The 12,500-nt window shown below is 44.1% G+C and overlaps 1 protein-coding gene across 1 annotated transcript in view; it reads right to left on the bottom strand.

Moving 5' to 3' along the window:
• Positions 1-12,500, bottom strand: part of LOC138949902 (multiple epidermal growth factor-like domains protein 11) — a 61,032-nt gene that overhangs the window by 10,110 nt on the left and 38,422 nt on the right. Inside the window, exons 15-22 of the mRNA XM_070321687.1 lie at positions 12,358-12,478; positions 9,126-9,262; positions 6,514-6,656; positions 5,929-6,181; positions 4,458-4,570; positions 3,039-3,202; positions 2,466-2,574; positions 538-687 (exon numbers count right to left, since the gene is read on the bottom strand). Coding sequence (XP_070177788.1) covers positions 538-687; positions 2,466-2,574; positions 3,039-3,202; positions 4,458-4,570; positions 5,929-6,181; positions 6,514-6,656; positions 9,126-9,262; positions 12,358-12,478 — 1,190 coding nt within the window. The remainder of the gene's footprint in view (positions 1-537; positions 688-2,465; positions 2,575-3,038; positions 3,203-4,457; positions 4,571-5,928; positions 6,182-6,513; positions 6,657-9,125; positions 9,263-12,357; positions 12,479-12,500) is intronic.

Here is a 12,500-nt window from a genome sequence, read left to right as displayed (position 1 = left end):
GTGTGTGTGTGTGTGTTTGAGTTTGTTTGTTCGTTCATGTGTTTGTTTCTTTTTGTGTACTTGTTCGTTAAGTTCCGTTTGCTTGTTCCTTTGTTCGTTGGTTTGTTGGTTGTTAACTTTCGAAGGCAGACGTATGCTCCTTTGTATTGTTTTGGTTTATGGTACTATGTGTCTTTTGTGAATAATCTGAGAACATATGTGACCCTCCACCACGAAATGAGTCGCATGTCATCACCTTTGCATGATTTTCATATTTTTACATTATGCTCTATCCAGTGGTGAAAACCGTTTTAGAAAAGAGCGAAAACTGTTTGAGTTATACGCCTGTGACTAAGGTGACCCTCACACTGTTACTAGACACCCACCGGACTTATATTATGCCTAGCGCAGAACCGCGCGAGGTGACATGCGACTCATTTCGTGGTGGAGGGTCACATATTTTACTGTTCTTCTACTTGACAGTTTTATTATCTTTCAACGGTCACTTCTTTCTGAAAGAAAAAGAGACGAAAAAAACACAGGTGAAAAATGACTTACTCTGTTCGCAGGTTGTCCCTGTGTATCCAGGTAGGCATGCGCAGTTGCCTTGTTCCGGGTCACAAACGCCGTTAATGCATACGCAGTCTTGGTCACAGTTCGGTCCGTATTTACCGGCCGGGCAGCTGGCCTTCTCCTCGCATCTCAGTCCTGAATTTGAATGTTAAAGCATGCGAGTGAATCTTGTTTATTTAAACATTTATTTACTGAATAAGAAGCCGGAGATTTTCAATGTAATCTCAGCGAAGCTGGAGGTATCCCACGAGAGAGAGAGAGAGAGAGAGAGAGAGAGAGAGAGAGAGAGAGAGAGAGAGAGAGAGAGAGAGAGAGAGAGAGAGAGAGAGAGAGAGAGAGAGAGAGAGAGAGGAAAAGAGAGAAGGAGAGAGAGAGGAAGAGAGAGAAGGAGAGAGAGAGAGAGAGAGAGAGAGAGAGAGAGAGAGAGAGAGAGAGAGAGAGAGAGAGAGAGAGAGAGAGAGAGAGAGAGAGAGAGAGAGAGAGACGATTTGTCCTTCGCTGGGGTGTATGCAGTGCCTTGGCATTGCACTTTTACTTAATTATGTGTTAAGTTATATGTTATGTATTCCGGCATTAATCTATCTACTTATGCATTGTTAATGTTTAGAGGTTCTTCCCTAATTTCCCTCCATCTTGTTTTCATCCCTTTTTTGTTCCGTGGCGCTTTTGCTTTTTGATTCCTTTTGTATTTGGTTTAAACAAGATTGTATTCCCAAAATACAGGGTGGCATGTATAGTAAGATATCAACATTTGTGACCACACAACAAGCTATGCTTATACTAAGTCAAAGTGTGGTTATACATATATGTGATCCTCCACCACGGACTGAGTCGCATGTCACCTTTGCATGATTTTTATATTTTTACATTTTCCTAAAGAGTTGTTTATGCTCTATCCAGTGGTGATAACCGTTTTAGAAAAGAGCGAAAACTGTTTGAGTTACAAGCCTGTGACTAAGGTGACCCTCACACTACTAGCGCAGAACCGCGCGAGGTGACATGCGACTCATTTCGTGGTGGAGGGTTACATAATTATGTACATCTAGAAAAGATTTGTTTTTGTTTGTTTGGAAGTCCTGAAGAACCCCTTATGCGAAAATGTGACCATATTTGTGTGTGTGCTGTTTTTGTATTGGCGACTACAGAATTCTTTTGTTTTTATGTAATAAGTAAGTTACATGTAGGCTATATATGAATGTCGTGCCGAATTCACGGAATTGCTGAATTCGCGGAATCGTAATTTTTGTTGTTGCCCATTTCGCGTAAATTCGGCAATTCCGTGAATTCGGCACGTCATGTATATGAGTAGTTATCGGTACTGACTAACCCCCCCCCCCCCCGAATCAAAGTTTAATTTAGAGCCTTAATGTGTGCTGTCACCCCCAGGGTTAAGCGTTTTCTGTGCTGCTTTTTATATATGTCAAATGTTAAATTTTAATGCCTAATGTAAAGCACCATGAGACTGCCATTTGGCGGTGAGCAGCGCTATAAAAGAATGTTTTATTAGTATTACTAGTATTAGTATTATTATTATTGTTTTGCCCCCTGGGAAGCTTTCGTTTGTGTCGTCTTCAGCGCTCTTTTACTCAACCACTTGAAGGTGTGTATGGGAATGGTCTTTGCTGTTTCACCCTTCATAACTGTTCACCAGAGTAGTCGTCTGTTTTCAACCCACACAGCAATATCCATACCCCCACCCCCCACCCCCCAAAAAAAAAGACAAGAAGAAAAAAAAAGTTGCTGTTCACTCACCTTAGTGGCAAGAGTCGCATACGCACCCTCCAGTCACTCTCTTGAGTAATCGTCTGTTTTAAACCCACGAAACAATACCCATCGCTTCCCCCCTCCCCCCCAAAAAAAAATTAAAAAAAATTAATTAAAAAAAAATAAAATAAAAAGTGCTGTTCACTCACCTGTGTAACGAACGTCGCATACACACTCTCCAGTCACGTGATCACAGCGCTGAGTATTCTGGGAAACACAGTCGCACTTGAGCCTGCATCCTATGCCGTAAAATCCGGTCTGAAAAAAGGACGCATTAATTCATGAGTATGTGTTATTGTTAGAATAGTGGTACAGTTTCACATATCCGTCAGTTTTTTGTTTGTGCATCAATACATATTTTAACGTTAGAATGTATGAATAGTATTGTAACTATTAATATTATGATGGTATTGATTTTCATTACAACATCCTGAGGAAGGCAGTTTGCCGACATGTTGAGAAAGAAACATCTACCCTGGGTACTAATGTGTCGACTTTTGTTTTAATAGTACTGTAACTGTTTGGTCTGGGTAACTCACACGTACACGCTGCGCGCACTGATGTTGGTTGAGTAGAATGAACACACAGACGCTTTCCGGTGGGAAATAAAATTATATACAAAATAGTAAGTGAGTCAACTCTCTACCTCTTATCCCACCACCTGCCTCCCCTCCCCCCTCCCCCCTCACCCCCCACCCCCTCCCACACATACACATACTCACATCACAAGGTTCACTACACGTGGGTCCCTGGTAGCCTCGCTGACAGATGCAAGCACCGCTCACCGGGTCACACTCCCCGTGAGAGGAACAGGAACAGGTCTGGTTACACCCCAGTCCGAAGCTACCCGGGGTACAGTGGTCTGTGCACGTCAACCCCGTCCACCCTGTTGGGAACAGTCCGATTCTTAGTTAAAAATAGAGCCAGCGAACGACAAGAAGAAAAAGTTGAAAATAGAGCCAGCGAACGACAAGGAGAAGAAGAAGAAACAAGTGGCGTAAGGCGAAATTACTACATTTAGTCAAGTTGTGGGGGTCCTGCCGACGAACTGCGCAAGACTGCGGACTTCCTGGCAGCCACTGGTCTGAGGATCTAGCACGGCCACCAACATCGAACGCAGAAGAAGAAGAAGAAGTCAAGTTGTGGAACTCACAGAATGAAACTGAACGCACTGCATTTTTTCACACTAGGCCACCGTGTTGCGGTTTGATTCTCGAATGACACATGTTTAAGACACAGTCAATAAATAATGGGAAGACGGGCGAGGTGGCGCAGTGGTAAGACGTCGGCCTCCTAATCGGAAGGTCGTGAGTTCGAATCCCGGCCGCGGCTGCCTGGTGGATTAAGGGTGATCTCCCAGGTCAACTTATGTGCAGACCTGCTAGTACTTTATCCCCCTTCGTGTGTACACGCAAGCACAAGACCAAGTGCGCACGGAAAAGATCCTGTAATCCATGTCAGAGTTCGGTGGGTTATAGAAACACGAAAATACCAAGCATGCATCCTCCGAAAGCGGCGTATGGCTGCCTAAATGGCGGGGTAAAAACGGTCATACACGTAAACCCCCACTCGTGCAAAAACACGAGGGTAACTGGGAGTTTCAGCCTATGAACGCAGAAGAAGAAGAATGAGAATACGTTGATGAATAAACACTACTTGGATAAACTAAAAGCAATCCGGAAAGGATAATACTCATCGTTGTACCTACTTCCAAGCTGTGTCCAGATGCATCAATTCAGTTCTTCTACTAAGACGTGTCTATATATTTTGGAAACGCAAAAAAACACACATTAAAATTAAAATAAAAACACCATACAAAGCCTTTGGGAGGGGGAATAAAAAAGAAAAGAAATTGCAGTACACGAACACAGAAACAAAACACATATAAAAGAACCGACGAACACACACACACACACACACACACACACACACACACACACACACACACACACACACACACACACACACACACACTCACACGTACAAATGCAACAACAAATACAACTACACAATAGTAAACATAGTAACACACACACGTACAAATACAACAACAAATACAACGAAACAATAGTAAACATAGCAACACACACACGTACAAATACAACAAATACAACTAAACAATAGTAACCATAGCAACACACCAGGTTTACAAATGCAGCGTCCATTGTGGGGAAGACAGTGGTCGGCGTGTACGCATGCGCATTGCTGCCTGCACCCCAACCCCCAGTATCCCGACATGCACTGCGTCTCACATCTAAGTAGGAAGAAAATAAGATCAAGCACAATAAAGTAGCGAAACACAAGCACAAAACAGCAAACCAAGCAAACTGAACTAAAGAAACTAAACCAAAACAGACCAAAGTAACTAAACCAAACCGACGAAAAGGCAACTGAAGCACACACAAAAAAAAACATCAACAACAACAGCAAGTAACAACAACAACAACAACAACAACAACAACAACTTTTTTTAAATTGAATAAACAATCTCAACAAGATAAGCGTTCAATACTGAATACTTTGCAGTACAATACTCTCAATACTTTTCCAATAGAATCTCGAAAAAAGGTGTGGAACCACAGACCCTCAAAGTCCGGGTGCCAAACATTCGGCTCCCTCCCGTACAAGAATGTCCATGTGTGCGATGTGTAAGTGAGAAATGGATGTGTTCATGACTGAATGCGTAAGCACAATGCAAGGAATGGCCAGAGAGGTATGTGGGAGGTGTGTTTATAACCTGCCCTGTTATATAGTGCTATATGTCTTATGTAAAAACAATGTCCTGTTTGTATTATTGTTATGTACCACGCCTGAATTTCTCTATGAGATAATAAAGTATTCTTATTCTTATTCTTATTCTTACACCGTTTCCATTTCCTTTTCCATTACTCTATTATCCCATTGTTGGGACATTCCAGTCGATTCCGCCCAGTGGAAACCAGCAACAAGGGTCGTGCTGCCAATTGTGTGCGCGTGTTTAGGTGTAATCAGCCACCCGCACTAATGACAAAATTACCGAGGTTTTTTACGTGCCACTATGGTGACACAGGGTTGGGACATGGATACCGTTTCTGAGTCTGCATTTAAAGTTGACCCGTGTCTGTCTGGACCTGCGGATTGAAATCCTTGATCCAATAATCACAAGTCCAGAGCTCTGCCAACTGAGCTACGAGGCCCTCACTTCCAAGTTCTAAGATAGTATATTTTATACGGACGGGGGCAGTGGCGCAGGGGATAAGACATCGGCCTCCTAATCGGAATGTCGTGAGTTGTAATCCCGGCCGCGGCCGCCTGGTGCGTTAAGGGTGGAGATTTTTTCCGATCGCCCAGGTCAACTCATGTGCAGACACGCTAGTGCCTTAACCTCCTTCGTCACAGTGTACACGCAAGCACAAGGCCAAGTGCGCACCGGAAAAGATCCTGTAATCCATGTCAGAGTTCGGTGGGTTATAGAAACACGAAAATACCCAGCATGCTTCCCCCGAAATCGGCGTATGTCGACTGAACGGCGGGGTAAAAACGGTCATATACGTAATAATCAACTCGTGCAAAAACATGAGTGAACGTGGGAGTTTCAACCCATGAACAAAGAAGAAGAAGAAGTATACATACTGGTCTCCCATGTAACCAGGAGGACACGTGCAGTTTCCGGTCACGTGGTGACACTCTCCGCCGTGCTGGCACGTGCAGATCTTCGCGCATGCGTCGCCGTAGCGTTGTGGCTGACAAGTGGACTGACACGTGACCCCTTTCCATCCGGCGGCGCATGCGCATTCCCCTGTGTCCGCTCTACACTCGACGGTGTTTGTGAAGTTACAGAGGCATGTATTGTTGCAGTGGAGACCCCATTTCTGTGGTGAGCAGGCTGGTACAGGATGTTTACATTAACATGTGTACGTTTTGTTCATGGATTAATGTGTGTTGATCAGTCGGGGATTCGCAACACAAACATGACACATATTCTGGGTTTATTAGCCTGGACAGTAATACCCACGCATACCCATACACACACGCAGTGACGCGTGAGAGCACACACACACACACACACACACACACACACACAAACACACACACACACATACACACACATCCACACACACAAACACACACACACATGCACCACCACCACCAACCCAACCTACCTCCCCCCCCCAACACACACACACACACATCTGTATATATTTATCCATATCCTACCTCGTTCATTGCATATATCACCCGTGTAGCCGGGCAGACAACTGCACGTGCCGTTCACAGCAGAACACGACGAGGAGTGGACACAGGTGCACGGCTGAAGACAACCCCGTCCGAAATAACCTTCATCGCATCGGTCTTGACACCTGAAAGAAAGAGATTTGTTGCGTATTAGTGCGAGATGAAATATGTCAAACTAAGAAATGTGATTAGTGTAGACAGATGCCGCATTTCATAACAACATAATTATAATGTGTGTGCGTGCATGCATCCGTGCGTGCTCGCTTTGGTGCAAGCGTGTGTGCGTACGTGCGTGTTTGTTTGCGTGCGTAGGTGCGTGTGTACGTGCGTGCGTGCGTGCGTGCGAGCGTGCGTGCGTGCGTGCGTGCGTGCGCGTCTGTGTGTTTAAGTCTGTCTGTCTGTCTGTCTGTCTGTCTGTCTGCCTGTCTGTGTGGCTTGGTGTCTCTGTCTCCCCTCAAGTTTAGCTTATTCTGGCAGCGTTTTGTGGAATTCTCTCCCGGAATCAGTTATCAATACTTTCAAAAAACACCTCTCATTACATTTAATGTCAAATTACGAAAAGTCACGGTGAGGAAAGGCTTCGTTCTGATTATTTTCATATTGATCATAATTATCTGTCCATATAGCATCAGTGTTTCATTAAACATGTTCTGGTAACTCCCAATTTTGATCATAACGTAAGAATTTGTGTTTAGCCTGCAACGTGCATATAGTCCTGTGAATAGTTTTTCTGTCTTTTTAATAAAAAAAATTTTTTTTTACTTTTATGTTTATCTTTTGTAATTATTTTTACACTTTTTAAAAAGACATTTCGTTTTTATCCTACTTACACCTTCAATTGACTGATCAGTCACTCAATCAACATTCCATCTCTCTGCTTCATTGGTCTTTCTATCTACAGGCAATATTCTATCTTTTTTTCGACGCTGACGTCATTCCCTGTCTACGTCACTCATTTCGTCATAATTATAATCAATCATTCGCTTGCGGCTTTGTGGCTGGCGGAAGAAAAAATCAGCCAGATAAGTGTTCGTTATTAATTGTTTGTCTGTGCACTTAAAAGACCGTTGGGTCGATATGTTTGTGAATGTATTGTTTTGTCAATAACAAACGTTCCAACAACCTACCTTTCTTGTTTTTCATTCTATCTACAGGTCCACGCGTAATTCCGTCATATCTAATTCTGAAGCCTTTTCCCACCTACCGCAACAACAGCTTTCCAGAACTATAACACTGATCATAATTATGGGGTCCTGATTTGGCCTATTATGGTCCGCTGGACCCGAAAAGCAACAACTAACTAACTATCATAATTTATTAATTATGATTGATTCATTTGCTCGGCTTCCTGACGAGTGCGCGTAAACTGATTCTATCAAGATACGTTTTTTGTGAATATTTGTTTGTCTGTTCACTTAAAAGACCGTTGGGTCGAAATATTTGTGAATGTATTGTTTTGTCAGTAACAAACGTTCCAACAACCTACCTTTCTTGTTTTTTGAGACTGATCATATGTGTTCTTTCTTTGCATGAATGTCTAATGTTTTGTTCACTCACTTAACATAGTAACTCGACCTTTCCCAACATTGGCGAATTGTTTTGGGTTTTTTGTTTTGTTTTTCCCCAATTTCTTATGAATGTGTAATACAGTTAGTGTGTGTGCGTGAGCCCCTCTAACCACTTATCTCCCCTGTAATGTCTTTCCGTTCCCTGAGTTTCTTCCCTGTTGTGTTTCCCCTCCATCTTCTTTTCAAACCGTGTTTCAGTTCTGGCGTGCTGCTTTTACTTTATGTTGCACTTTGTGTGTGAACTTTGTTCGTGATCCTGATGAAGCTTTCATTAGCAAAAATTCATATTGCATTGAGCTGACCTTGGGCGGGGATATAGCTCAGTTGGTAGCGCGCTGGATTTGTATTCAGTTGGCCGCTGTCAGCGTGAGTTCGATCCCAGGTTCGGCGGAAATTTATTTCACAGAGTCAACTTTGTGTGCAGACTCTCTTCGGTGTCCGAACCTCCCCCCCCCCCCCCCCCCCCCCCGTGTACACTACATTGGGTGTGCACGTTAAAGATCCCACGATTGACAAAAGGGTCTTTCCTGGCAAAATTGCACAGTTAATAATTGTCTACCTATACCCGTGTGACTTGGAATAATAGGCCGTGAAAGGTAAATATGCGCCGAAATGGCTGCAATCTACTGGCCGTATAAAATTTCATCTCACACGGCATCACTGCAGAGCGCCTAGAACTGTACCCACGGAATATGCGCGATATAAGACTCATTGATTGATTGATTGATTGATTGTATCGTGAGTACAGAATTTCTTTTGAATTTTTTTTTTTTTTTTTTTTACCAAAGGGGCTCCGCTCACATATGTAACTTCAGCAGGACCGACGACGGCACTGCAGATTATACCAGCCCGCTACACGTTGCGTAAAAGGAAAACAGGCCAAGTTCTTGTCATAATCCCCAACGCAGCATACATTCTAAGCAGTGCGTCGTCAGTGCCGCTGACTCTGCGCAGGTATATTCTGCCCATAAGACGACGTCAAAATACACCAGTCAGTCCTAGTCTCATTTCTATTCCTTCACACACCTGTCGCCAGTATAGCCAGGAGGACACAGGCACTGTCCGGTAACTGGGTCACAGTTAGCACCGTTGTTGCACGTGCAGGCCTGCTGACAGTTCACGCCGTACTCGCCCGGTGCACACGGCTCGGTGCAGTAGCGACCCTGTCGGGGTAAAAAAAAAAAGACGTCTATCAGGCAGTGTGTTAGTCAGTAAATCTGTCAATCTATCGACCAGTCTAACAATCCATCTTCACATCAGTCCATGTATTAATCTATCTATGCAGCTACCCATCCATCCATCTATCCGTCCATCCGTCCATCAATTCATTTGTTCGTCCGTCCATCCATCCATTCATCTATCGATTCATCCATTCAAAAATCTATCCATCCATCCATCCATCCATCAATAAATCCATCCATCCATCCCCCATCCATACATCCCCCATCCATCCAACCATTGCCCATCCATCCATCAATGCATCCATTCATCCCCCATCCATCCAACCATTGCCCATTCATTCATAAATCCGTCCATCCGCCCATCAATCCATCCATCCATCCCCCATCCATCCATCCATTGCCCATCCATTCATAAATCCGCCCATCAATCCATCCATCCAAAAACCGATCTATCCGTCTATCAAACCGTGTATCCATTCTCCATTGTAATAATGCATGTAAGGTTTAGTTTAAGGCTTAAGAAAATCAAACAGCCAGTCAGTGTTCTAATTAAGTATTCATCCATCCGTGGACTCACCCTTCCTCCCTCTGTCTATTCGTCCACCTATGTATTCATTTGTTTCAAATTCACAACTCCCGTACCTTTTAAGGCAATGCCTCTGCGCATTATGAGCATCAACATGTCCACACTAAAACACGAGTGGAATGCACCTTGGTGTGTCCCATGTTCCCAAGCGTCATTTACTGTGGTACATATAGCTACCCAAATCTCATTTTGTAAAACAAAACAAAAAATCTATAATATTTGGTTTTCTTGCGCACTGCCATGTGTGTCAATATGCACTGCCATAATGTCATTAGGCTCTGCCACGTGTGTCAATATGCACTGTCATAATGTCATTGGGCACTGTCACGTGTGTCAATATGCACTGCCATAATGTCATTGGGCACTGTCACGTGTGTCAATATGCACTGCCATAATGTCGTTAGGCACTGTCATGTGTGTCAATATGCACTGCCATAATGTCATTGGGTACTGTCATGTGTGTCAATATGCACTGCCATAATGTCATTGGGCACTGCCACGTATGTCAATATGCACTGCCATAATGTCTTTGGGCACTGTCACGTGTGTCAATATGCACTGCCATAATGTCATTAGGCTATGTCATGTGTGTCAATATGCACTGCCATAATGTCATTAGGCACTGTCACGTGTGTCAATATGCACTGCCATAATGTCATTGGGCACTGTTACGTGTGTCAATATGCACTGCCATAATGTCATTAGGCTATGTCATGTGTGTCAATATGCACTGCCATAATGTCATTAGGCACTGTCACGTGTGTCAATATGCACTGCCATAATGTCATTGGGCACTGTTACGTGTGTCAATATGCACTGCCATAATGTCATTGGGCACTGTCACGTGTGTCAATATGCACTGCCATAATGTCATTGGGCACTGTCATTTGTGTCAATATGCACTGCCATAATTAGGGACATCCAGATTCAACCTTCGTCAGACGAACATTCGTCGGTGGTGGGGATTTCCTCTCTATGTTTAACTTTGTGCCTCAATGCGCATGCGCTTGGTTTTTCGCGCCCACCACTGCTTGCCGAAGACCGGGATCTGCGTGGTGAAAAAGGCGTGTTTGACGAACCTCAATCAGCAATCTTCGTGAGTCCTTTTAGTCCTTTTCATAATGTTAAAAATATGTTTTATGTGCGCAGTGTTAAAGTTTAATATCTTTACGACGCTTCTGTGGACGGTGCATCTGTAAACTGTTCATTTTGGAGGCCTAGTGCATGAACACGGATACCCACACAAAACTCAGAACTTGAGTCGACGGGCGACATATCCTGCCAATTATCTCCCTTGATCTCTCTTGCACAAGACACTTGTTTCCACTGATCTCCACTAGGCCTATTAATTTTGTTTTAGAGTTGGGAGATTTTACAGGAATGAATCTAAAAATCGAATTTTTTTTCAGTATTGCTTGTGTACCCAGCATATCCAGATGTCTGGAATAATTATTCCGATAAAAAAGACTCGTCATATACAACACTACTCGTCATCACTGTTTCGAAAAACAGACGAACGCGCACGAAGAACTTCGCGTAGATCTGGACCGAAATTGGAAAGTGGTGACCGTGACGGGATGTGACGTCACCACTTCAACAAACTCGCGAAGATCGGAACTCACGAACTTTTGACGAAGGCAAATCTGGATGTCTCTAATGTCATTGGGCACTGCCACGTGTGTCATTAGGCACTGCCATAATGTCATTGGGCACTGTCACGTAAATCGCTGCTTACTGTTTTAGTTCTCACTTTCTACGGTCGCGTTTTGTCAGCGTGCTATATCGTGTATGTCAATGTGCACGGCCATATATGTCACGGTGCACTGTCTTTGTCACTTTGCATGGTCACATTATTTCAGTGTGCTATGTTCCGTACACATACGTCACTGGGCACTGCTAACATAAGTCGCTGTGCACTACCTTATCAAGTTATTTGTCATTTTCTACGGTCGCTTTATGTCAATGTGCTCTGTCGTGAATGCCACGGTGCACTGTCTTTGTCACTTTGCATGGTCCCATTATGGCAGAGTGCTACGTCACGTATAATTATGTCATTGGGCACTGCCACATAAGTCGCTGTGCACTGCCTTATTTGTCATTTTCTACCCGTGTAGTTATGTCTGGGTCATCTGTCATACATACGTCACTGTACACTGACACACACAACTGACGGGCGCTGTGGCGGGGTGGTAAGACGTCGGCCTCTTAATCGGAAGGTCGAGGGTTCGAATCCCGGCCTGGTCAACTTATGTGCAGACCTGCTAGTGGCTTATCCCCCTTCGTGTGTACACGCAAGCGCAAGACCAAATGCGCACGGAAAAGATCCTGTAATCCATGTCAGAGTTCGGTGGGTTATAGAAACACGAAAATATCCAGCATGCTTCCTCCAAAAGCGGCGTATGGCGGGGTAAAAACGGTCATACACGTAAAATTCGGGAGTTTCAGCCCACGAACGCAGAAGAAGAAGAAGAAGAAGACACACACAACTTACCCGCCACCCAGCTGTGCATGTACAGGTACCCGTAACCACGTCGCAGTCCGCTCCGTTCTGACACATACACTTCCCTTGGCAGTCCTGGCCGTGAGTGCCCTCTGTGCAGTTCTCTCCACACCTACAAGGTTTCAAAACAGTAC

Source organism: Littorina saxatilis, linkage group LG16 (assembly GCF_037325665.1).
Source record: "Littorina saxatilis isolate snail1 linkage group LG16, US_GU_Lsax_2.0, whole genome shotgun sequence".
Classification (NCBI taxonomy): Eukaryota; Metazoa; Mollusca; class Gastropoda; order Littorinimorpha; family Littorinidae; genus Littorina; species Littorina saxatilis.
Note: the sequence above shows the minus strand (reverse complement) of the source record. Positions and strands in the feature narration are given on the sequence as shown.